Here is a 23,137-nt window from a genome sequence, read left to right on the forward strand (position 1 = left end):
GATGGTAATTGCGTAGTCCTGGATGGTAATCATCCTTGTGCTCAAGAAGTGTGCAGTCTTTCCTTGCAGTGTGCATGACCAGTTTTCCCCAAAAAAATATAAAAGGAAAAAAGCATCCCTAAAATAGAGGGATCCATTTTTAGTATCCCAAAGGAGGCATTTACACTATTTTTAGAAACTTCCACTAAGTGTCGCTTTTTCCTTAATTTTAGGCATGCGTGTCATAAACCCTAATTTGTCCAAATCTATTTAATCGGGACTTATAGAGCCCATTTGCACACTTGATATTAGTTCTCTAGCATTCCCAAGGAGATCAACAAACCTTCAGTGGAATCGTCGATGCTTTTTTGGGTGAGTTTTGCTTTTGGCGTCTTTTTCCACTTTTTTGTCCCTTTTTGTTGTTTTTCTTGTGTGAGTAATGTTTCACTTGTTTATATTCATGGTTGATGGATTTTTGACTTGTTTTAACTTGTAGAGGCATTGTTTTAAGTTTTAGATTGCCTTCCCCAAGTGTCACATCATTTTTCCTGTTTTTGCACCTATGATTGTCATTGCAGCAACTCTCGTCACATACTTCGTTTTCCTTACATTTTATTAATTGTTGCACTTTATTCACATTCATTTACTTACACTTAGTCAAATATGCACTTAGATTCACACTATCTTTTAGATCTACTCATTTTCCACACTTCCCTTGGGCATATCTACATTCCCCTTGGTCGGTTTTCACTTTGCCCAATCGGCGTTGCATAATCCTAAGGCTTAAGCCACAAATTTGGTCTCTTGAATTGTGTAGTGCACAATCTAAGCTGGCTTCAACCACACAATTCGTAGTTCCAGGATCTAGCCTATCATCCTTTGCCACTGAGACTGCGCAATGCGGAGTCTCTCCCAGGTCTCTACCCACGTTGAACTACGCATTGTGTAGTTTCAAGCTTCAAGATTCCATCTTGGCTATTAGGATTGCATAGTGCACGGTTCCAAAAGGAAGCTAGTACCTCTTACTAGAAAAAAATGTGTAATCCTCCCCATCCAATGCTTGATTCGCTGCTTGAACTTGCCTTGTAAGTAGATTTCCCTAAGACTAACATTTTCTCGCCATGAATGTCCCTTTTATCCTCGCAGGTACAACAGTTGTTGAGCACCTCTCCAGCAGTAATTGTTAACATGGAACCTAAGAGAGTTTCTTTAAAGGAAACCACTAAGAGCATTACTTGGGAAGAAGTTCAAAAAACATTAGTTGATTTGCCAATATATGCAAATACTGAGTTGTTTATAGAAAAGGAATCATCATTGACATGGCAGCATATTAAAGATTCATTTTCAAAGGACTTTGAGGCAGACTTAGAGGATTGCCATGTGCATCTCAGCATCTGAGAGTTAAGGTTATACTAGTTTTCATGCAGGTATCCAACCTTCCTGTGTGCAGATGTCATCAGCTGGATTATCTCAGACATTGATGATAATACCATAACATTGAGCAGAGCCAATGAATGGAAGCTCACCACATTTTAGGAAGGAGACTTTTAGCAAATGTACCACTTCCCCAAGCGAGTAGAGCGCATGGACTCACTCTTCTATGCCACCCACAACCATTTTAACACAAGAGACATTATCAAAGGCTGGTTGAAAGAGCCATCCTAATTTCAACAAACACCCACCCATGTGTACAAGACAAAGTCCCCCGGGAAGGCCTACCAACTATTGGTTATCTTTGCTTACAGGATCATGGAAAGGAGAGCACATAAACCTTTCCTGAAGGATAGGAAGTCTTATTGGACCAAGTGGTGAACGATGGGACATCGTTCAAGTAGTCATATCTATTGGCTCGCCAATTGAAGGCCCCATGTAGCACAGGCTCAAAATCCTCCCAAGGATGAGAGGGAAAGGTTCTATATGTTTGCATACTTACTGGATGAAATCTGTGCACAAAAACAGTCCCCTGGCATGAACTGGACATGGACACCACACGAAACTTCCATGCTCATCTATTGCAAGTTTCTTTCGGAATGAATTTATCAAGGAGTAATGGCATGAATAACTGACCACTCCATCATCCCACTATACAAGCTTATGTTTGGAGAAGATCCACCTTGCATGTCATAAGAAGAAATGAAGGCAATAGCAAACATAGCAGGTTGTTATGCCTCATCGATGGCACCTTCATTAGAGTGTTTAGTGGAGAGAAGCCTCAACATGTTTTACCAAGGTACGCCACTGACAAACTTGTCATGCAAGAAGTATCATACCATCTCTCCATAGGGTTATTAGCAACACTACAAAGGAAGAAGAAAGCACCGTGGCCCACTTTTCCTTTGGAGAATGGATTATATGAGATAAGGAACTTGAAAGTCACGGATGAAGAGGTAAAGGAGATAGTGAGATTTGAATTTGGTACTCGGGACTTTAATATGTATGATCCCCACAGTGTTTGTAAATACCATTGTGCGAGAGTTTACTTTCTTTGGATCAGCGGGGCATTCCATTGGCTAGAGGAGGATCCTTGGAGGTACTGCTACAATGCCTCTAGACTCCATTAGCTCATCAATTTAGTAGGGACTTCATAGGCTACTCGAAATACAGTAACATCTCTTGAATAAACAAGAACAGACGGTAGCAATCCTGTGCAGGACAAGGGAAAGATGAAGATTGTTGACAATCCAGAGGGAGAACAAAGTTGCAAGATGAAGGCAGATCCCATTCTCATGAAAGCATCTTTCATAGTAAAAGTGAAGAGGAAGTAGAGGATATAGAGAGCATAGTTGAGCAAGAGAGAAAAACAAAGGTTGCAGGAAGAAGAAATGAAGCTACAGGAGATAGAATAGAAGTTAAAGGAAGAACATGAGTTGAGGATGAGAGAACGAGAAGAGAAGAAGAAGCAGGAAGAAGAACAAAGGAAAGGCACAATGACAAAGAAAACATCATCAATACAAGTTGAAGAGCAGTAACAACAACAAATAACAGTTGAGGAGGAAGGTGGATAGATATACGATCGGGAGCTTACTCAAAAAATTAAGCAACTGATTGAAGTGATAGACATGGAGATGGAATAGGAGCCACAAAATGAATATTTTGATCTGATGCCAAGAGCACCACAAGTCATCCCTTAGTCTCCACCACCTCGAGTAGCAGAACCATCCCCGAGCGAGCAAGGGTATGTTGTTCCCCTTGATGATGATCCAGTAATGGATGTGTACAATCTATCATTCGATGAGTTTCAAAGGAGGATGGTAGAAGCACAAATAAAGTACTTTCTGGATGATCATGTGTCACCTTCATGCATTAGAGAAAGGATGATAGTGTCAAACACCAAGAAACATCCAAATTCCATTGTTTATGCCAAATTGGCCTATGCAGGAGCAACAAGATCAAATATTTAGTATTTGATGTTTGAGAATGAGGAACAGGCACATAACTTGCGGGGTTCCAGGAAAGAGGTAGAACAACTCCGAACAATAGCGCACAATGCAGTTTTGGCACAGGTTTACTTGGAGGAGATGAGAGCAGTGATACTTGTTAAAGTATCAACACTTGGAGAAACCATGAAAAAGCTCTATAAGGGTTTGTCACCGTACACAAAGAAATTGTTTGTTTGCATGGCCTAGAGCAACAGAGCAAAGAGTTAGTTAAAACTCTCAAGAACACATAAGATTCCATTTCTTATGTGTAAGAGTGGACAATGTGATACAAAGGGGCACCACTTGACTTAGAGAAGAGGATGAAGCTACAGGCAGAGCTGGAGAAGGAAAAGGTTAGAATGTTGATTCAGAATAATAAGAAGCTCGCCTCATTCATTGGAAAAATTCAGGCCTCATATGTACAGTTATTCAACAGTTTTGATGTCTTGGTGAGAACACACCAAATCCCATCAATCGGTTCACTCGCCAAAGCTAAACCCAAGAACTAAGTCCAACAAGAGGTTGAAGAGTACTTGGAGCAACTGAGACAAAATGCCACTAGGGAAGACTTGAAGCTGAACAAATATTACATATAAAATTCCATCAGTGGTCCAGTCAAAGTTAGAACAATGTTGCTCATGCTTTAGAATAAGTTGGAAATAAGTTACAAGAAAATGTACCTGGATGCCATGGAGGCCAGATTCTGCTTCCAGCAAGACACCATCACACAGTACCAAGATTAGCACCAGTATGTGATTGAGAAGCCGTTAGTGGAAGTTGTTGATCTAGACTTCACCCAAACTAAAGCATCATAGTGTTGTGTCTTGTTAGGTTGTCAAGTTTTCTCTACCCTATTTTGTCTTATATGGGTAGAAGTGTAAAATGTAATATTATTTGTAATTCTGTTGTAAGTGAAATTCCAAGTGTCAATATTGGAATATGAAGAGTCATCATGTAATGTAATTTTTCATTGTGTAAATAAGTTGAATAGTCATGAGGGTAGTGTAAAGGTCACAAAGGGGAGTTGAAGAGTCAACCCTCTTGTTATAAATAGAACCTCATAACTCATGTAATGGGCTTTTGGGAGCCAAGCTTTTGGTTAGGCTTAGGCTTAGAAAGAACTTGGAAGTACTGTGAAGAGCCTTGGCTTCTCTATAGGGTAGAACGATATACTTCTTTGGAGGAGTAGGTGTTCTTGACTATAATGTTCCACTATTGGGGATAGTGGTCGTCAATGATGTATGTATGAATGTAACTTTCATTTATAATAATAAAATCAGAGCCAACATGCTTTCATGCATATGTTGTGGATATAGTAGGACTCTTCTTGTTGTATTTGCAATATATGTTATTTAACTTATGCTTATGCTTATGAACTATTTTGTTTTTATTTGTATGAATATTGTTGAATGTGTTTTGTTGTATTAATTCATCACTTTAACTTGTGGACTATTCCACATCTTACCTTGTCATGTCTTTTTGCTCATGTTGTCCTTTCAAGTTTCTTACTATTATAGGCTTCCAAGGGGCACACTTACTTTTCCCTTTGTGTGTTGGAACCTTCATGCATTGCACTTGACTCTCTACAGGGTCACACACTTGCTCTCACCCAAAGTTATCATACTTCCCTTTGCACGTTTCCGCAGTCAAGTAATAACATTACCACCCACTATTGGGACTCCTACTCCAAATGGTGTGAGGTCTAGTTGCAACTTCATATCAGGGAGATCCCCTGAATGTGGTGGGTCTAGCACCGTCAACAATTCTTGGTAAGAAAGTAAAGGCTCTACAATATGGTCCCTTTGAGATACTTGAAAAGGTTGGAGATAATTCCTATAGACTTATTTTACCCCCATACATGCACATTTACTCAGTTGTGAATGTAGATAATATGGAACTCTATGAGCCTTCCATGTTGGATCAAGAAGAGTAATAGGTCATACATTCTATAGAGGATTTGGCACCAGATTCTCAAGTAGAGTTGAAAGAGGATACAATTTTTCAAAATTCTTTAAGAACTACAAGATAAGGGAAACATGGCCTTTGGCATAATGGGTCAAAAGGACAGCTTCCAGCTAAGGCTAAATGGAACAATTGAGAGAAGGTAAGGAAAATTTTCCTCACCTCATTTAGTAAAATATTTTGGGGACCCAAATCCTCCAAAAATGGTGAGTTATGATTCAAATTAGATAAATATATTAAATGTCATCCATATTGATGTTTTCAGAGTGGAAAATGTGGAGGAATCAAGTCATAATACCATTTTTACTGGTAGGTCACAGTTTGGCTAATTGGGGTTTGAAACCTTCCAAAAGGTGTTGAGGCATTAAATGGTGTTTTTTTGGGTAAAATATTTTCACTTAAGAAAATCACCCCCTGGCACTATTCTACACACAAATACCTTTCCAACGATGCAAGGACCACCTTATTCAAAGTTAGTATACAAAAGTTATGCCACCCAGAATTTGACCTTCATGTTTTTCCCACCATCATTTGATAGGATGTTACATGAACCACCATTATCCAAACAAAATAAGTTATCCACGTGATCGTGATGAATAATACTCTTGAAGAGACAATATTTTAACTCTATATAAGAGTTGTAGAAGTCAAACTTAACCACTAGTAGGCTATAAGGATGCTTTATAACAAGGCCACTAGGAGGAAAATGGATTTCATTCTCTTGGTGTGCATTTTGTTCAATAGATGAGAAAAGTAGCTAAGAGTGGATAGAGAGAGAGAAAATAGAGAGGGTTTGTATACTACAGCAACCCACTCCTTTGTACTTACATCAATTTCCATTCGAAAAAAGAGAAAGCAAAGTAGCCTCACCTCCCAATTGGTTTTTCTCCTAAAAGGGTTTTCGAGGTCAGATCTCGGTTTATTGCGGTTTGTGAACTGTTGTTCTATTTTTTCTCTATTTTCTATACAGTTATAATTTGCATGCATACAAAATAAAATATGATTAACAAATCCAAGAATCTGAGGAAAAATTAACCCTCATAATGTAGATTTCATATTTCCAAATATATGTTAGTAGAACTATTGTGATTGTCTAGAGGAATATCCCTGAAAAAATATAGATCATACAAAAAAACCATTTGATTGATATGAACACATCTCAGCCATATGTGAACTTGGCACATGACCTTTTACTAACTCACTAAAGCAATCAATAACGCAACTTGACCTAACATGTCATGGTATACATATGCATAAGTATTTATGTTTACTTATCTCCTCTTACTACGACATACACTAATGACTATATGTGACAACATATATGACTAACATAAGTATTTATGTTTACTTGTCTCCTCTTACTACGACATACACTAATGACTATATGTGACAACATATATGACTAATGTTCCTGACATTAAGTGTCACATATTAGTGCATAATAGAAGATAAGAAAAAATGCATATTTCAACATCCCCCATGTTCTCGAAAACATTGAAGATAGTTTTTCATAAAAGAAATTCATTTTGTCTAATCTTGGGCATCTTCAACAAGTATCATATTCATGTAAACTTCATCAAATTATTAATAGTTCATATAAATTAATATCTTTCCAGTGAACACATAGGTACCCAATCAATATAATTATAATTTAGTATAAATTTCTTCACATACATGGTTCAACCAGTCTTTGAACTTATTTAAACTCCACCTAAAAGCATTAACAACTCATGAATAAATCCAAAAAATAATCTAATACAATAGATACACCAACTCTCCATACACCAACTCTCTATCGATCATATCCATTCAGTTTTCCATACATTCTAAACACTTAACCACTCATATACAAGTCTCTAAGCCTAACACAACACCCAAATTTCACACCCAACGCATGAACTAATGAATGAACGAACGAATTTTAGGAACTCCTATATAGGTGAAAACATTCCCTATCCATTCAGATCAATAATAAGAATTAACATTGATACTATTACCTTAAATTTACTAAACCCAACACCATAAATACCTCCTTCTAAACACACTATTAATAAGGTTCATAAGGCTATCATACATACATAACTAATTTGAAAACTACAATTATCACATTAATCAAAGAGCATGTATACCTTAATAACATCTTAATAGGCTACCTAAAAATCGATAACATATTTCCATAAGACTTACTATATTTTTCTCCTAAAACTGAAAAATTCACTAAAAATTCAATGAGGTGAGGTGTATATATATATTGTTGCAAGTTTTATATAGGATCAATTAGCCATATTATATTAATTAATAGTAATTTTTTTTACATAATAGGAAAACTTATCATATTAATTAATAATAATTTGTTTTTACATAATACGAAAATTTATCATATTAATTAATAGTAATTTGTTTTTACATAATGGGAAAACTTAAATAATTAAGTTCTTAAATCAGTAATGTGACAATTATTACTGGTTATGATCGACTAAGGAAGGTTAGCTCATCATTTTTATTTAATCTCTATGAAATGTTCACTAAATATATTTAAAAGTAATGGGTATTGCGGATTTAGATATATCTCTAAAGTAATTAGAACTGTTTGCTTTTAGATTTAATTAAAAAAATGTTATAAAATTAAATTAAAATATCATATTTGTAGAATAATTTGACTATGAAATGAGTTATAGTTTTTTGTTATGTGATATTGATAAGTCATTGTATTAGCTCATGGTATTGTTAAAAATCATATTTAGAGTGAATAATATTCGTGGTAAAGTGGGGGTGAATATCCATGGTTAACAATCATGATATTATAAATTCATTGTAAGTATTAAGTTTTTATGTTCTTATTTATTAAATTTAAATATGGTTACAAAATCATTATTTTAATTTATATGGTAAATGGATCGTAATTATAACTACTATATATATGCTATATATTTTAATGTGATATGTATATTAAAAAATGAATTATGGGTATGTGGTATTGATAAGGCATGCCCATGGTATTTTAACAGATTTTTACAAATTAATATTATCCATGGTAAAGTGGGGGTGAATATACATAGCGAAGAATCTTATTATATTGTAAGCTTATTATAACTATTGAGTTTTATTTGTTTATTAATTAAATTTATATTTGGTTAAAAAATCATTATTTTAATTTATATGGTAAATGGATCTTAATTCATAGCTATTATTTATACCTTATATACTTTAATTTGATATGTATATCATAACTTTCTTTTATCCAAAATATTATTTATAATTTTATTAATAAAAATAAAATTACAATATCACAAATTGAATTTTATTATTGTTATTACTTTTAACATTTTATTATTATTTGAATCTACATTTACATTTCTAACATTTCTAAGTCGTATATTATTTTTAATTTTTATTATTTTTTATACCTATACATCTTTCCTACACTTAAATTAGTATAGTCATTGTTATTGTTTTATATATGATGAATGATTGATTAATTTCTAAAAAATTAATATCATTAAAACTAAGTTATATCCTTTTTATAATAAAAAATAATAATTCCTTTTCATATTTGATTATATTTTTAAATTTTTTTAATTATATATAATATTATAAAATATATATATATATTTTAATAATATTATAAAATTATATATATATTTATATTTATATATATATTCTTGTTAAAAGAAAATAATAAAAATTAATTATTAAAATTTAATATAAATATTTATATGTAATCATAAAAAAATCTCACCTACCCCTATAAAAAAAAACAATAAAACCCTGTTTCAAAATAAATACACCCATATATCCAAAGAAACTTTGACCTCTAAACTAACCCAAAGCATCAAATTAAAAAAACCAACTCATGGTAACAGGCGTGGGTAACCAACCAAAACAAGAAACATATAAAAGCTACCCAATTTTGTTTTGATAAAATCTGGCACAAATTTTTGTAAATCCAAATTACATATCTTAAAAATTCCCTATAATTTTTTTATAATGTTAAATCTATTTTTGAAACGCCTCAGGATGGAAACTCCTATTTCCAACTCTATAGAAAAGTAAATACACTCTGACATGATGCAAATAGCGCGTCCTCTCTCTCCACGTTGTTATTTCCATTCACTCGCTGTCACTCAAAGAACCAGCGCTATTTACCTTGCATATCACTTTTCTATAAAATTGGAAATAAGAGTTTCAGTACACGACACCCTCGAAGTCGCCCTGTCTCGGACAGCGACAGCTAATTAGCTCATTTGAAATATTCCAGACATCCATAGTTTAACATTTGTGCCACCTGATCTCAATATAATAAATATTTGACCGCTCCAAATTTCATTTTCGTGAGATGTGAGCCCTGCGCACGCGTCCCAACACCAGGCCCACCTGCTTTCCTTCCTTGGACCATTCATAGCTCTAGTTCTTGTTCTTAATATAGTCTGGACCATTTTTTTTGGTTCTGGAATATAGTCCTCAATCGTTCCAATCCATGCGATTCTCAGATATTTTTCCAAGAATATGATTGACGCCACTGCCACAACAATGGACGCTAACCACAACAATTTCCAATCCGCCAATCGACGCTACCTCGCCCCCAATTGTTTTAGTCATGTCCGATTCTTGGACTCGCCCAAAGTTGAGATTCCGAAGCTCAGCGATCGTCGCCAACAGGTTCTGTCGGATTTTCATCGACTTGTCGGATCCTCGAGAAGCACTGTTGACAATTGCAGTCCTCCTTCGCATTTTCCTCAGCACAGCGAGGGGCTCTTGCAGGGAAGCAATTTAAGGTCAGTGCCGCCAGTGGCTGGTGGCTTCAACGCCACGGCTCATGTTCTTTTATCAAGTCTTTCTGTTCTTCAGCAAAAGGCCCGACAACTGGAGGCATTCGTTCAAGAAGGCTGCCATGATCAACCACGGATCGTATCCTCGATCCTGTATGAACTTATCCTGACAGCCGGATCAGTTTTAGCCTCGGTTCGAGGTCAGGGAACTGTGAATCCGACACCAGACGACTCTGCTGTCGATCTTGAGGGTTTCGGTACCGTTAATGTTCAAGCCGAGGCGGAGAAAGAGGGGTTAGGGTCAGGGTTCAAGAAACCTGATGGAGGTGCTAAAGGTATCGGAGCAGAGGTTGCGAATTCGAATAATTCGTCTCAGGATACCGGGAAAAAAATTGAAGAAGTGGACAATCGGGTTTGCGACATCGTGGAGATGAATGAGAGCGACATCCTTGCCGAGCACACGCATTTTTGCCAGATCTGCGGCAAGGGTTTCAGGCGCGACGCCAATGTTCGGATGCACATGCGAGCCCATGGGAACGAATATAAAACCCACCAGGCGCTGATGTCAAAACCCTCGGCGCCCTGTGGAGACTCCCCGAGGAGGTATTCGTGCCCGTTCGAGAGATGCAAGCGGAGCAAGAACCACCGGAAGTTCAAGCCGCTGAAATCCATCGCTTCTTTGAGAAACCACTACAAGCGGAGCCACTGCCCGAAGATGTATACCTGCAACAGGTGCAACAAACAGTTTTCCGTCGTAGGAGACCTGAAAACACACGGGAAAATCTGCGGTCACAATCGGTGGCAGTGCTCCTGCGGCACCATGTTCAGTCGGAAGGACAAGCTTTTCGGTCATGTCAGCCTGTTCGAAGGTCACCGTCCAGTGCTTCCTTCCGGCAAGGCATCGGCCAAATCGGAAGAAGAAAATAGCACCAGGGTGAACGAAAATCGGCCGGATTATTTTGTGGGAGATGTTGCAGGACTTGTTAATAACAGCCAGAGCTATGGCAATTCGTGCAGCGATGAGATGCTGCTTTGCGCGTGATCGATCCAGCAAAACGACGAGGACGGTAGGTTCTGTAAATCTGACGTTTTTGGGGAGGTTTCTCAGGGTAGTTTGTTTGGTTAGATGCATTCTCTAGTTTATTTTTGGGATTTTCACAAAGTCCATTTTTCTGTACCAGCACCGACAGCTTGCAATGGGATCGACTCTCTATATAAATTTTATATAAATATAAGTATGTGTATATAGCGGAGAGGTTAGTCTACAAAAACTCGAAAAACTCTTACATATTAGTCTGGAAAATAATGGAAATTTTGGTAAGATTATGATAAAATTCTGTAGAAATTTTTTAAAAACGGGGTTATAGTCATCAAATTCTTAATAGTCCTGAATCCATTTTCACTATTAAAAAACACTATTCAAACACTCTAGCATTTTGATTTTTTGACTTTTTTTTTTTACCAGAAATCCATTACCATAAGATTGACTCTCTATATAAAATTATATATATATACCATAAACACTAGTGTAAAAAAACTCACAAATAAGCTTTGAAAATAATGGAAATTCTGGCAAGATTATGACAAAATCTGGCAGAAATTTTTGAAAAATTGGGTTATAGTTGTTGAACTTTGGGATTTTTGTGGCAAGATTATGACAAAATCTTGCAGAAATTTTTGCAGATTTGGGTTATAGTTGTTGAACGTTGGGATTTTGTGTGCCCGAGGGGTTTTGATGATGCTTAATCCATTTCCACCATCAAAAAAATGATTCGAACACTCCAGCATTTTTTTTTACCGAATTCTATGAAGAAAATTGTCATCCAAATAAATTTGCAATGTCCATAAACAAAGCCATTAGTATCATCATATATTATTATTATCCAATTTTAAGGTCACGATTAAGCCAGACACCAAATTGGTGTATGAGACCCCCTTGTTTGTGGGACAAGGTTTGTAATGTCCATAAACAAAGTCATTAGTATTACAATATATTATTATTATCCAGTTTTAAGGTCACAATTAAGCCAAACATCAAATTGTTGTATGAGACCCCCTTGTAATGTCCATAAACAAAGCCATTAGTATTATCATATATTATTATTATCCAATTTTAAGGTCACAGTTAAACCAAACATCAAATTGGTGTATGAGACCCCTTGTTTGTGAGACAAGGGTTTGTGATGTCCATAAACAAAGCCATTAGTGTTATCATATATTAGTATTATCTAATTTTAAGGTCACGGTTAACTCAGATATCAAATTGGTGTATAATACCTCTTGTTTGTGAGACAAGAGACCCACTTCCACGTACTCATTTAACCTGCTAAATCTACAAAAACATACATACTCTACCCAAAGTTTTGAATAAAGAAACCTTTTAAAAAAAAACACATATTCTTAATCATTATCAGACATAATAAATATATAATTTACATTTATATTATATATATAATAGAGCATGCTTTGATATATATACAATGTGTATTTCAAATGTAATATAATTTTACATTTGAATAAATCAATTTTTTCTTAGAATATTTTGAAATCCGATAAATAATCTTTTAAAATACTCTTAAAATATGCCCTCCGCATAAAAATGTGCATGCAAATGTGCTTATTCATTATTCTATCAGGTGGGCCTATTCGTTTCTTTATAACCATGAGAACATGGAAGTGCTTCTTAATATTATTCAAGTGTCTTTTCATTGTTTATTTAATTTTGATTCGCAAGAAAGTTCGGCTTTATTTTATGGTTAACTTCCGCTCCCTACAAAGTATGGCTTTATTTTATTTGGTAAATAAATAGTTAGATTTTGAAAATTGTTTTGAATATTGATTATAGTTTTGGAAGTTGTTTTTTTTTTAAATCGAATATTTGTAAATAAATTTATTTTTTTTCATTTTATTTGGAGATGTATTTTATATGTCATTATGCGAGATAGGTGTATTCTTTTATTTATTTTTATTTTATTTTATTTTTTTTGGTACTTATCATACTTTTTTTTAAATAAAAATAAAATATATTTTAAATATAAAAAATAATGTTATTTATAATAAAAATAGAAATGAATATATATATTTCGTTAGTTTTAATTAAAAGCATTATAAATCTTTTGATTTTTTTCTGCATTTTATTTTTATTTTGGTTTGGCTTGCTTGTCCTTGTAATTAGCTTATGTTAGTGCCCAAGTGGCTTCTCAGCAGTTACCTCTTTGGACCTCTCACCTTGCCTCATAGTTCTCCTTCACTAATTTGAGTTTCCCAACCTGAGCTACCCTCCCTTGCTCTCTATTAGTTGTCCATCTTTCCCTTTTGTTTTGGTCATCCTCGCTATTCCATCACTCTCCCCTAATTCACCTATGCATGGCTTACTACCAGCCGTTTGACGTCCCTCTTTTCTCTCTTTGCCCCATTTTCCTTCTTGGTATCACCTCCATTCCCCATCAATGATCATTTCTTCGCAAGGGAGTGACATATTTCCATGGGGCTTCACTTGGGAGGCAATACCGCACCACGTGGGTTCATATTGGGGGATATATATTGAGGAAAAAATGGCATAATATATTAAGAGATATATAGGAGGCGAAGAATTTTTATATTAGCAAATATAAAAAATGGAGCTCAATTCAATGAAAAATATAAAGGGATATAAAAAATGTTAATGAAAAAATGGATGTCTACAATATCTAGTGAAATTGGGGGTTTTTTAAATTGGGAATGTATGTTGGATTCATATTGGCAAGGGGATTACATAATGTGATTTTTAGAGATATTTTCCAATATATAGTCAAATTAAGGGTATTGTTTAATATGCCATGAATGCATGTGATATGTCATAGGCTCATCGATTGAAGCTCCTGTGCATATTACCGAGGATGGGTCACTTTTTTCTTTTTCTTTTTTTTTTTTTTTTTTTTTTTTTTTTTTTTTTTTTTTTTTTTCTGAATTTGACTACTTCTATTATTATACAAAAAGATCAAAAATTACAGCAAGGCCTTGGCCTTGAGAGTCTTGCCAAGAAGTTGGCGATTTGCACAAGTTTTCCATTGATAGTTCTCAGAGGACCTCCAGTTTTGCTGTGGCCTCTTATAGGACCCGACACATTTACATAGCTGAACAGAGACAGTAAGTACCCAAAAACTAATTAGAGACAACTTTGCATCCGACTTAGAACATAACAAGATACAATACGGAAACCTGTTACGGGCTTGAGTTAAGAAACTGAACAGAGTAGTATGCCTGTGACCAAAACTGCCTTTAGTAGAGAGCCGGAGGTGATCAGTCATCATCAGTGGTATAAGGTTCCTCAACTACTCGGCAGCCATATTGTAGCGAGTCCTCCGAATCAGAATGATGAGCCGCCACGCCTGTTGGTTCTCTCGGCACTGGTTCACTAGGACCTGCAGAAACAGTTTGGTTCGCTAGTGCGGAGCTGCATAAAATCGGTTGCTGACTGTCCGTTGGAGTTGCCATTCTTTGGATGGCCGGCGTTTCCGGAGGAGCGTCATCCTGGTCTCTGGAATCTTCGCATTGCTCAATTGTGACTGAAACGATAAAGGTTGCGTGAGTGAGAGTGCAGGGGGTTCGAAATCGTACTGTGGGGTGAGCCTCATGCTAACAATTGTTCCTGCTCCCGCGCCCTCGACTTCTGCCACGACCAGATCTTGTGGTCGGAGGACTACTGCGCCCAGAATCAATCATCTCCATGAAGGAACGCATCGGAGAGGTGGTCTGCTGCAAGATGGCGCGTCCCCTTGAGCCTCCTCGCCGACTTAACATCCGTTGCCTTTCACGCTGCATGGCACCGCCCCAAGGTTGTGCTACAGAGCCAGGAAAGGAGTTTAACACTGCCTCGCTGAGGGAGAGGCTTTGAGACTGTAACAGCGGAAATGAACATTGAAGCAGCGAGCAAGCAACAGATATGGTTCACCTTGGCACAATAACCCGGGAAGCTGGTGGAAGAGTTAATGTTTCTCATTAAGAGCCCTGTGCGAGCCCAGCTTGCTGTCTTTGTACAGCTCCTCGTGACAGGCACGTTCGGACAGGTGCCCATGGGCCTGACCACGTGCCTGCCTTTCTTGCCGTCATACACCCGCATCCGGGGCCGAGGATGGGTCACTTAGAGTAATACATGTACACACCATTATTTCGAGGAAACTACTACCCAGTTTCACAGTTTCGTGATCTTACCTTGGGCCCCAGCCAAGATGAACTCATCTGTGCTAACAGAAAAGGAACCTCATACAAGCATAATCTCTCGAAAAATGGTTCTTACTCAAATGGAAGATTGGGTACCAAACATCGAGCCTGGATGCTTCAACCAATTTATGCACACAATGGATTTATATTGGCATATGAAATTGATTCTTGGCAAGGTCCTTTTGGATAGGTTCAAGAATCAAGCACATATTCTCCACTCTATGGAGCACTTCATCACCGCATAAGGGAGTTAGATTAGAGGTTAGAGTTCTTATATAAACACCTTGGCATGCCACCCATGACTATAGGCACCCCTAGAGACTACAAGGATCCTATCTAGGTAGCAACTATACATTCAAACCCCTCCACCTATTCTCTTGCTATCTTCTTGGTTTTCTTGTTTCTTATCTTTTTTGTTTATTCCAAAGTCGAAAAGGCCCATTGGACTTCTAAGTACTTTGATATCCTATGATTCTATATGGAAAGTAAAATTTTGGTTATGGTTTGGTCTTCCTAGCTAATGACCAACCTAAAATTTTCGTAATTTTATCTACACATTTGTTTAGAAGGAAACACAAGATTTATTGCACAATAAAAAAAATTAAAAACATTATAAAACATCAATAATCCTACTCACTCAGTTCATTGTTGCCGAGAGGCACATTCTACAACCAAGTAATTCCTTCTATGCTCAATTCTACAACCAAGTATGAGGGAGATGGGAGATGTGTAATTCGTTCTATGATCAACCTGGAGTTGACATGGGTTCATTTTAAAATAAAAATAAAATATTTTCTAAATAAAAAACAGTGTTGGCTATAAAAAAACAAAAATAAAGATACATGTTTAAATAGTTTTAATTAAAAGCATCATAACTTAATATAAGGATATGTGGTAAAAATATTTCACTCTCACTATCTCCCATAAATTAAATATTTCTTCTTCTTTTTCAACTACTATAAATTTAATATTTCAATATCCATGTGAAGTAACTTAATTTCATATCAATTCTAGAGAAATGTAAAATAATTATTAAAAAGAAAAAATAACTTATATTTACACCTTTTAGTGTGAGGAAGATACATAGTTTTTATACTTCTTAAAATTATTTCAATATGGAATCTATATAAACTATTTGAAGATCCATTTTAAACAATTTACTTCAATATAAAACATAGAAAGTTAAATTAAAAATAGAAGAAAAAATATTTTTCTATTTGTAAGTCGGCTAAAAACTTAGTATTTACCAAAATTGATTTACATAGCATACAAGCTAAAGTGAACTGGTAAAGCTTGTGTTCAGATAAGGAATTGTCTACAAAACGCATACTCTAGTCTAAAGAAAACTTAAGAAGGACCACCTTCCCATGAAAGGGAAACCAAATTTTCCCTTAGAAAATTCATATAACAGTTTGAAGCAGTTCAAAATGAAGGAAACACAAATATAATAACTTCAAAATTAGCTGGAAATTTTGAAATAACTATGAAAACTAGAAGAAGACAGAGACATAGTAAGCCTTTCCTGGAGGAGTTTAAGATCCCTGATGTGTGTGAACCTGGACTCAGTCATGTTGGTTACTTGGCGCTAGAACCTTTTGAGGCTAGTGGTGCTTTGATTTTTCCTTTATTTCTTGTTCCAGCATGTCCATAGAGGTTGGGAGCCACTACAACCTGCAAGTCTCTCATTCTTTTCCTAAGTCACTGGAGGGCTGCGGTTGGAAATATTAGTCGTCTAGTGAGAGGAGTCCATGGCTATTAAGCTTTCCTTGGAGCTAGTGGACGTTGGAGTTGGCTAGAGGGGAGGAAACTCAATGTTGATTAATGTGGAGATAATTCACAAAGAAAGGTGTGTATTGTTTAGATTGACGCTAACCTTCACCATTTTGTGCTTAGCTCCTTCACTAGGTTCTTCCATGTTCTAGAGTTGACGAGCTAGCAGGCTTCTCAATGCCTAATGCCCATTTCCTAGATGTATTTTCTAATCCACTTCTATAGTAGCAACCAAACGATGAATGTGGGGTGACATTTCTGGGTTGAATAACTCCTCCTCTTGGCCATGTCGAGGGAGAGATGGATGCCCTCATCCTTTTCCACTATGTCTTACTCTACCATGTTCTCAGACCATTCTTGCACTCTTCATGTGATGGAGCTTGCTTATTCTGAGTACACTTACATTGCTCCCCCTTCTAAACCTGATGCCTGCAGGACAGAATGATGGAGTGATTGATTTAGTGGGAGAAATATTACCACAGTAAGGAAGATGCTAGAAAATAATTAATGGAGCAATGAAACACATACAATACTACGAAAATATAAACATAGAAATGCATAAAATAAGAGAGAAATAAGAGAGACACAGATATATGTGGTTCAACAAATTTGGGCTACATCCATGGAGAAACAGTCAGTCCTTCCTTTTATATTATCCATCAAAATGAAGAGATATAACCTACAATAGAGTTGTTGTAATTTCCTCTTCTCTCTCGCAAAGTCTCCTCTCTTTTTCACTTAGAATAATGATACATGGTCATAATACAATTCCCTCATATAAACTGAGGGTTTACTTCTAGGGAAAAAACCATAAATTAACATAATTTCTACCATCAAATCATCTGTCTAATGAACAATCCAAATTGACTACAAAATTACAATATTTTACAAGGCAAATTTTCATCTATTTTTAGTTTTAGGGGTGCTACCCCGAACCCTCATTGGGGACCTGCTAGCCCCTAAATACCCCAGCTGGGCGGGATAGTCCCCCCTGGACCCTTATGGGGCAAACTTGTGCGTGGAGCGGTGTATAGTCTTCTTGGGGTATACAATTGGCCAAAGCAAGACCTCTATAGGAAGATAATCATGCTCCATGTCCAATAGAAGATATTGTGTCAAATCCAAAGAGAATGTTCACGATGCCATCGTGCATCCATTACTGAGTTGAATTGAATAAGACTTGCAGTGCATGGATGCCACCTAGTATCAAGATCAAAAGTGAGTTGCATGGCTATCATAAAACCTCTGACAAGTCTCGATCGATGAGTGTACACCCGTATCTATAAAAGATAAAAATAATGTTAATAATAATAAAATATTTTAATTTCTCAAGAAAAAATAATTGAAAGTAAAAAAAAAATCACTTACTTTGTAATAAGATTAATATGACTAAGATGTGTAATTCATTAAATTATTAATATAAAATTAATATGTTACATTTAATAATAATAATAATAAATGTAGGTTCTAAATAAAATATTTCAATATGTGGAGTTAATTAATATTGAGAATTATTTGAAAATATATTAATAACAAAAAAAACAATATGCACAAGGACCATAAATAAATTATTTCAATGATCATATTAAGTATAATGTTTCTACATCAATTATGTATAAATTATATATGGTTTTAAAAAATTGAAAAAAAAAAAAAAAATTGTGGTTAAGATATTTCAAATAGTCTTAGTATTCTACATTTTGTAGCATTTTGAGATATATTTTTCAATCAATTTTGTCTAAAATCCAACAAATTTTTTTTAGGTTGTAAGTTTAAGCTATGTGCTCTACACAATCCAAGTGTTCGATAGGATTTTTCACATCTTTGAATCCATTTATGTATTAAAAAATGCAATATATATATAAACCAACCATGGATCTACCAAGGATCTAATCTCTTGAAGTATAAACAAACCATGAATCTATCAAAGATCTAATCTCTCGGGGTATAAACATTTTTTTCAAGTTTTGCACTTAAAAGTGGTTTACACCTTAAGAAATTTGATTTCTCTTTGCCTTGCTAGATTAGTGGTCAAGATAGATATGCACATGCTTAGTTAATAGAATTATAAATTATAAATATTAAAATTAAATTAATATAATATTTTTTAATTTTATTTAAATTTAAATTTTATTGTAATATAAAAAAATTAATTAAAAATTTATAATAAATCTAGTAAATCTAAAAAATAATAATTTCTATTTTAAAATTAATTTTTATATATACCCAAGGGTTAGCTCAAGTGATCTAGAACTAAAAGTGAAGTTCTTTGATATTTTTGCTAGTTGTTGTTGATCATCAAATCAACTTTCTCTTAATTTTTTTAGAGTGAATCTCTGCGCGTAATCATGGATGATGATTTACTAAATTTGCTATCTTTAAAATGTGAGGGAAAAACTCCAAATTTCATGTACTCTTATTCTATATATAAATATATAAAATTTAACTTCATAATATTGATCATTGTTTCATCTTGATAACACCAAACTATAAAAGCAAGAACTCATTTTTAATATAAGGCTTTTTTATCCAACTCTTTGATTATCCTTCTCAAATTGAAAGTCCTACAATTATTATCCATTATGCATTTTTCAGATTTATTTCCTTCTTCATTCATAATTTGAGATTTTGGATCACGCCAATTTATTTCGAGCTTGATAGTTATACTCTGTGAGAATAGGAAATCGGATAAGAACCAAACCAACTTATCCTAAATCTACATTTCAATCTTTCTTAAACATGAAACTTAAATTTTATTAGCTTGATTAAAAAATGTAAGTCAATCCCTCGAACTTTTAATATTGCCTATTAATTTTTAAATATATAATATTTTTTAATCTGTGAAAATTTATAAAATTACAATTTTAAATTTTATTTGTTAATTTTTATTTTTTTATTTCTCCCAACTCCATTATATTTTAGGTCTGGTAAGACACAACATTAAATAAAATTTTATCCTCAAATGTTTTTGTTTTTTTTTTTAAGTTAAATTATAAAAATATTTTTAATTCTAACAACAAATATGTTTATATTGGAATAAAATTCTAATTTTAATTTAATTATCAATATTTATTAGATGGATGGTAGAGATTTAATTTCCATAGAATATTATCAAAAGTTTACATTATTTCAAAATAATTATGATTTTTATTCCATTTTAATTAAAATGATTAATTGAAAAAAAATGTCATATGAACATGTGTAATATGAACACCAATTATGTGTTTTTGAGCATGTGGTATTAATAAGACATGGTATTGGCCTATGGTATGGTATCACAACCTATTTAGAGGTTAAGAATTTCAATGGTAAAATGAGGGTCAATCTCCATGGTTAACAATATTGCTAAATGCTTTTAATTTTATATATGTTTAACTTTGTAATCAATATTTTAATATTATCAATAATAATCTTTGATATGGGTGTGTGATCCTGAGAAGACAAATAGTGGGGGAGCACCTTCCACGTTACAACATGCAACACATTAAGAGTCTAGATGGGAGGCTGGCAGGAGAGTTGCCTGCTCGCTTGGTAGATTGGGTAATGAAGGTGGTGAGTTTGTGTGGGCGAATGTCAATTTTATTGTGGTGGCAGAAGGATTGCAATGAGTTTACGAGCTTTTATGGAAACTAGTGGGTGCTTTCTCTAGAAGTTGGAATTATTGGGTGGAGGCTTGTCTTAGTGATTGTCGCTCAAGGGGCTCGAACTAGGAAACAACAAGGTTCCATTCTAGGGAGACTACGCCAAGTTTGCAGGGATTGTGGCAATCTCCTCCGCGTGGTTGAGTTCTTGGAAAATTATGAGGGTAATGGAACTTTGCCAACCCATGGTTATTTCTTGTTCAGAATCCCTTACATTTCACTCGGCCCCTGGCTTGGTCCTTTCATTTTCTACTTGGTATACTGTGTGATTCGAAACCCCGAGGTGAATTAGCCTTTATTGTCTAGGCCTTGGGTCTTTATAGGAATTATGCCTTGTGGTGGTTCATTAGGGGATTTCTCTAGTGTTTCTTCGTTCTCTTTTGTCTACAGTTATAGTTACTACCCTAGTACTCCCTCTTTAGGGAATTAATAGAGGTTGTTTTCTCAATTCCTAGTTTTGTGCTTTCAATCGAATTGTGACCCTCTTTTCTATTGTCATATGGGTATTGTTTGACTCTCCTTTTCAAAGCCCTTCCTGGTTATGGCAGAGACGTTATGGGCTAGATGAGCGTCGTGTTTCTGTGTGGTTCATGCGGGTGTTTTATCTAGCCTGATGGGTGAGTGGATGGATGGTAGTTTTGTACCTTAAGAGAAAGGTCTGAAGCCAAGGAGTCAAAGTCCTTGCATCCATTTTTTTGTTGTTATCTGCTTACATGGTCCTTAGCTACAGTTTGAGTGGTGGTTGGTGTTTAAGTGTTGTCTAGTGGTTCTGGGGGTGCTCACCTCAAGGTATGCTTGGTTTTCTGTGTGTGGTAAATTCAGGGATCTCTTTCGTTGCAAATTTTATTATCTTTCCTCCCGCATGGCGACAGGTAGAGATGGTGAAGCGACATAACTATTGATGTGTTAAAGAAGGGAGGTGGTGTTGTGTTTGTGTTGGGGGCACAATCATAGGCACCTGGGGTATCATGAAACCCACACGCAGGAGTACTCGTGTTGGCAAGGAAACCTCCACTTTGGTGGAGGTAGCTCCACAAGGGTGTGGCCAGCGGGTTGTGTTTGCTGGGGTTGGGGGAGATCCGGTGGTAGTGCAAAGCATGGAGGTCGTGGTTCCATTTGTGGTCTGGGTAGCCAACCTCCAAGAGCCACAACTCAGAAGATATATTTGCAGTCTATATTGGAGAAGTTGGAAGAGAAGGGCAGCACTCGACATGAATACCATGTAGCACTGGTTACTACTCTCCATTAGTTGCAGTACTTTTAGGCCCATCTCCGCAAGCGAGTGATAGTTGTGTGGCATGGTGAAACTCTTCTTTCACAGAAAATGGACAAGTTGGAAGCATGGTTGGCACATATGGAAAAACATTTCAAATGTACCTATCACCCTCCTCCCACTCCGGGTCCAGGGTCAGACAATTTGGCGTCCATTACATATGATGAGTAGGTATGGTTTTTGGGTTTCTGTTAATTTTGTGAGTATTTTGGAGTCACTGGCCTATGAAGCTGTGGACAATAGATCTGTGCTTATTTTGGCTTGTATGTAATTATCAGATAGTTAGGGTCAACAAACGTAATTGAGGTGAGACCTACAAACTCTTGGTTTCTTATGTAATTTTCATCTGCCCTTAATAGAAGGTTTGACTTACAAATAATAATAATAGTAATACTTACACGAGTAGACACATCCAAAGTTTTAATTTGATTTTCAATACTTATTAGATGGATGGTAAATATCTCATTTCCATAAATCAGTAGTATTCACAAATCAAAGGTTTGTGTTCATCTCCAAAGTAGTTATTCTCATTTTCCCTTTTAATTAAATTGATTAATGAAAAAATGTCATATGACTAAGTGTCATATGAAATGAGTTCTGGTTTTTTAAAACTGTGGTATTAATAAATTATGGTATTAGCCCATGGTATTGTAATAAAACCTATTTACATATTAAGAATCTCTATGGTTAATAATCTCATTGAATGCTTTTCTAAATGCATATATGTTTAAATTATATATTATTTCTTTTTATAATTAGTAATGATAATAATTAAGCCATGATGTCTAGTCCAATTGGTTAAAGCCCCTCGAGTTATTGACACCCTTTCATGGGGCGTGCTAGTTTTCTTGAGTAGGTTGGGCATGTGGCCCATTCGGATGGGCCTACCTAGGGGTGATTATGAGAAAAAAATAAAGTTATAATTTATTTAATCTAGCATTTATCATGAGAAAAAAAAATTAATGATAAAATAAAGTTATAATTCATTTAATCCTAGGGGTTATTATGAGAGAAAAATTAATGATAAAGTAAACTTATAATTTATTTAATCTTATTGGTTATTATGAGAAGAAAAATAATAATAATAATTTAAAATAAAATTATGTTGTATTTAATTTTTAT

General features: G+C 35.1%; 1 protein-coding gene across 1 annotated transcript; it reads left to right on the forward strand.

The window, feature by feature from the left end:
- The first annotated feature begins 9,660 nt into the window (after positions 1-9,660).
- On the forward strand, positions 9,661-11,404 carry LOC149255197 (protein SENSITIVE TO PROTON RHIZOTOXICITY 1-like). Its single transcript, XM_089457179.1, has one exon. It carries the CDS (start codon positions 9,867-9,869, stop codon positions 11,169-11,171), a length of 1,305 nt encoding a protein of 434 aa, XP_089313305.1. The 5' UTR covers positions 9,661-9,866; the 3' UTR covers positions 11,172-11,404.
- Positions 11,405-23,137: the final 11,733 nt, after the last annotated feature.

The sequence above is a fragment of the Pinus tabuliformis genome, chromosome 7 (assembly GCF_031772625.1).
Source record: "Pinus tabuliformis cultivar Carrire ecotype Pingquan chromosome 7, CPIR1, whole genome shotgun sequence".
Taxonomy (NCBI): domain Eukaryota; kingdom Viridiplantae; phylum Streptophyta; class Pinopsida; order Pinales; family Pinaceae; genus Pinus; species Pinus tabuliformis.